Source organism: Rhinopithecus bieti, unplaced genomic scaffold, assembly GCF_001698545.2.
Source record: "Rhinopithecus bieti isolate Rb0 unplaced genomic scaffold, ASM169854v2 scaffold_80456, whole genome shotgun sequence".
Lineage (NCBI taxonomy): Eukaryota > Metazoa > Chordata > Mammalia > Primates > Cercopithecidae > Rhinopithecus > Rhinopithecus bieti.
The window spans coordinates 88,730-92,842 of record NW_016829428.1 but is presented as its reverse complement, the minus strand read 5'-3'; the positions used below and the strand labels follow the sequence as shown (position 1 = coordinate 92,842).

At 49.3% G+C, this 4,113-nt stretch overlaps 1 protein-coding gene across 1 annotated transcript; it reads right to left on the bottom strand.

Moving 5' to 3' along the window:
- Positions 1-3,100: 3,100 nt before the first annotated feature.
- On the bottom strand, positions 3,101-3,672 carry LOC108523974 (putative FXYD domain-containing ion transport regulator 8). Its single transcript, XM_017864747.1, has 2 exons — positions 3,520-3,672; positions 3,101-3,235 (listed from the first exon to the last, which is right to left on the bottom strand). Exons 1-2 carry the CDS (start codon positions 3,670-3,672, stop codon positions 3,101-3,103), a joined length of 288 nt encoding a protein of 95 aa, XP_017720236.1.
- Between the last annotated feature and the right edge of the window lie 441 nt (positions 3,673-4,113).

Below are 4,113 nucleotides of genomic sequence, written 5' to 3'. Positions count from 1 at the left end.
TCTATTGTTAAAACTTTCCATTGCATTTTGAAATTCCTCAAATGAATTTTTCATTTTTAGAAGTTTTGTTTTTTAAAAAAATAAATTAATATCTTCCTTCCTTTTCCGGATTGCTTTCATGGTTTCTTTGTGTTGATTTCCAACCTTCTCTTGGATCTCATTGAACTTCCTTGCAAACCATGCTTTGATCTCTTTATCTGTCATTTTTGAGTTTCCACTTTCATTAGTGACTGTTTCTAGAGAGCTAGAGTGATCCTTTGGTGGCATTACAACATTCAGATTTTTCATGGTGACAGAATTCTTATGCTGGTTCATTCTCATCTAGAGAGGCTGCCACTTCTTTTTGAATTTATTTGCATTCAGGTGGGATTCTTTTCCTACATATATATGTGTGTGTGTACACACACACATATATATTTCCTCTAGAGAGTGTGACTGTAGTGTATGTTGAGTAAATTCTTTGCCTTTGTGCACTTTTGTTAGTAGGTTTTACACTGGGCTGTGCAGTTAGACCTGCAGACCAGTAAGTGGCACTAACAAAGACCCAGCTGGGACACAAGCAACTGTGTATGTAATCGCTCCTGGCTTTCCCATAAATACCCCAATGACAAGCAAAGGCACCAGCTCTGCCTTGCCCACTAATATCCCAATGACAAGTGAAGGCACTAGCCCTGACTGGGGTGACTGGAGGAGCTCCTGGTGAGATGCACCAAGGTCTCTGCAGGGGGTAAGGAAGCTGCACTGACTTCACACCTTAGATATGCAGGAATGTGATCTGTTTCTCCTTTACACCCCTGTCCTGGTGCTAATGACTCTCCTTTCAGATGCAGTTTTCTATCTCCAGGCCACAGTGTAGCTGAGAGCCATGGAAATTACCTGACCCACAGTTCTCCACTGGAGTGGTTTGGGGATGGAACCTCTTCACTCAGCTCAATACAGACAGATTTATGGCTTGCCTGTTCTCTGATGGAGCAGCCCTGCTGCTTCATGTAGTAAAGAGTAATGGCTCTGCCATTTGGCCTGTGTACGTGAGTGTCAGTTGTGGTGATGTTGGCTGGTTGGGCTGGTCCAACCTCCGACCCTGGGGGAGGGGGTGGTCAGATGTCAGCAGTAGTGGACTAGACTAGATGACTCCCCTATTCTCAGGCCCCTACATGGCCCATTGAATGGCATGTATGAGTCTGAAAGGGGCTGGACCAGGACTGTGTCAGTCAGCCCAGCTTTCACGTGCTGGCTGTGAGAGAGAATGGTAGTCTGGTCCCTGGGTCACTGGCAGAACTCTCAGGCAGGGGCAGGGAGACAACAGGCCTATGGGGGCTGGGCTGCAGTTGAAATGGTCTGGCAAGAGCAGGGTGGCTGTGCTGTTAGGCTTTCACTGGGGAGGGCAGGCCCCCTCTTCTGAGGCAATAAAGATTGGCAGCTGTGGAGCATGTGGCCTACTTGCAGTTTCCTCCACAGAAGCAGTTCTGGATTTCACTATTGGGACCTATGAAGGTGACTGTTGCCTTGGCCTGTGGGCAGAAGGGGCAGAAGCAGCAGTGGCAGAGGGTGTGGAGGGCCTATCGGCGGCTCTGGGAGTTGGCAGCCTCTGGGAGTTCACCCAAAGCCACAGCATTCAGGCAAGGGTAGGGTAGGTGCATGTGGGGCCTGTTACTGGTAACAGGTAAGGCAAGCCTTACCTTGCATGGAGCCATGGAAGCATGGGTTTACACTGGGTGTAGTCTGCCTGCTCCTTTGCATTGTGGCTGCAGGTTGTGTCTTTCTTTTGGAAACAATATTTTATGTCTTTTTTCTGTTGTTGAGAAAATAGATCACAATAGAGAGAACAGCAGTATGGTCATAGCAGCAGTTTGTTTGGTTTCCACAGGAACATGGAGGACAGTAGGGGCAGAAACTAGTTTGAGTTACTGTTCTTATTGTAACCTCTGACCTCTTGCTGTTCCCTCCACAGCGGGGCTATACAGAGTCTTCCAGATCTCTAACCCTCCTCACTCACAACTCTGAATACTGACAGGCAGGGCAAAGGATGCAGGATTTGTCTCTGTTATCTGACCAAGGGAACATGGGCAGAGAATCAAAGGACCCCTACTCTCACTCTGCCCATCCCAGTGTGTTGGCTTTAACAGAATGGGGGTCCCTCAGCCATCACCTGCCAGATACCCAACTTTAGGGATAGGAGTCTGCATCCTGATGGCCTGGCTTGTAGATTGAAATCTCAGAAGCAGGGAAGGTTGGAAAGGGGTACAGTCCCAGCGCCCATGGGGTTATTGCTGAGAAGATACACAAGGGGCACATTCCCCAGGGATAGAGTAGAAGTCCTTAGCTTAAAATCACTGAGAACTCTGCAGAAGGGCAGGGTTGATGCAGACTTCTCAGTGGAAGCCTCCTGGAGAAAAAAATGATCATGAAAGGGAGTAGCTCGCCTGAAGGCAATGGCTGGGCTCACCAGCTCCTTGCTTTGAATCTCCAATTATTAATACTAAGAGACCTTCAGGATAGACTCATGTGAGGGTGAAATAAGGAAGCGAGTTTCTTGTAGAGGAGTGAAGAGGGTCCATGAGGAATTATAATGGCAGTCGTGCAAACCTCCCCAGGTCCTAGGATAATTGGAGATTCCTGCCCATGCTCCTACCCAAACCCATCCCCCTAAATCAAGAAAACGGGTTGGTCTCTCATGAAATAAGTGAACTCCTAGAAGCAGGAGATGATGGAGGCTCATGGTGGCAGAGAGGGATCAATGGTGACATGGCTCTGCTCCTGCCTGGAAAAGTGAGTCTCCACAGTTCATTAACACAATATCATGCATGAACAAGTAGCCATGAAGACCACAGTCGACAAACACGCACATACACAGACACGTAACAGGAGTTGGGCAAGACCACAGGATGCATGAGGGAGGCAAATGTTAGTTGCATCATTAGGTTGAAGAATGTTGTTAGAAGCGATAGAGATGGGCACAGGGAGATGTACAAGTTCTTGCCTTCTCCTGGGAAAATATCTGTTGCTAAAGTGGCCGGTTTTCTTAAGCATCGACATTTGCATCTAAAGGTTCAAGTAGCTACCTTCCGGTTCCAGAGGCTGCCTATCTGTGGGCTGCACTTCAGTTTTTTGCTATCTGGAGCTCTTTTGCATTTGCAATGATGAGGTTCTCCACCTGAGCTTCCTCATCTCCTGGATCCTGGGGCTTCTGATTGAAACTGCACTTGCATCTGTGACTTAGATGATGGAGGTTCGACTGGGCATGGTGGCTCACGCCCATAATCCCAGCACTTTGGGAGGCCGAGGCGGGCAGATCACTTGAGGTCAGGAGTTCAAGACCAGCCTGGCCAACATGGTGAAACCCTGTCTCTTCTAAAAATACAAAAATTAGCAGGGCATGGTGGTGCATACCTGTAATCCCAGCTACTCGGGAGGCTGAGGCACAAGAATCCCTTGAACCCAGAAGGCAGTGGTTGCAGTGTGAGATCCTGCCACTGCACTCCAGCCTGGGCAACAGATCAAGACTCTATGGAGGCTCACAAGCAGGAAGAGGACCATATCATACACCAGTCCCCCAATCCTCAGGGTCTGGTAGTTATCATGAAAAGGATCTATTTCCTTCTCCTTCTTAGCTGCACTGGCCAGGACCACAGGGACCAGCAGGCTGCGTACAAAGATCAGTACCACCTCCATGGCATCTGCACAGCTGGTCCCCTCCAAGACAATCCTAGGAGGACATGCTAAGTCCCGAGGAGCCTTGGTTCTGTCTTAGGGGTGTTCAGTAGTGCCCAACCTCCCATTCCCTCCCTGGCCTTCAGGCAGCAGGAGCAGAGGCAGCAGTGGCAGCAACTTGGAAGGGCCTAACAGTGACCTCTGGGATTTGGGCCCTCAGAGGAATGCCAAGATATAGCCACAGTGTTCAGGCAAGAGCAGGGCAGCTGTGCTGTGCTGTGCTGTGCTGTGCTGGGGGACTTTCATTGAAGCAGGCATGTCATGTCTAGTAGGGAGCCATGGAGGTGAGGGATCATGCAATGTGCAGCCTGCCCACTCCTCTGCATCATGACTGGGGTGCACAAAAGTTTCCTGCCTCCTCATTTCTTCCCTGACCTGTGGGTGGCAGGGGTTAAGGCAGCA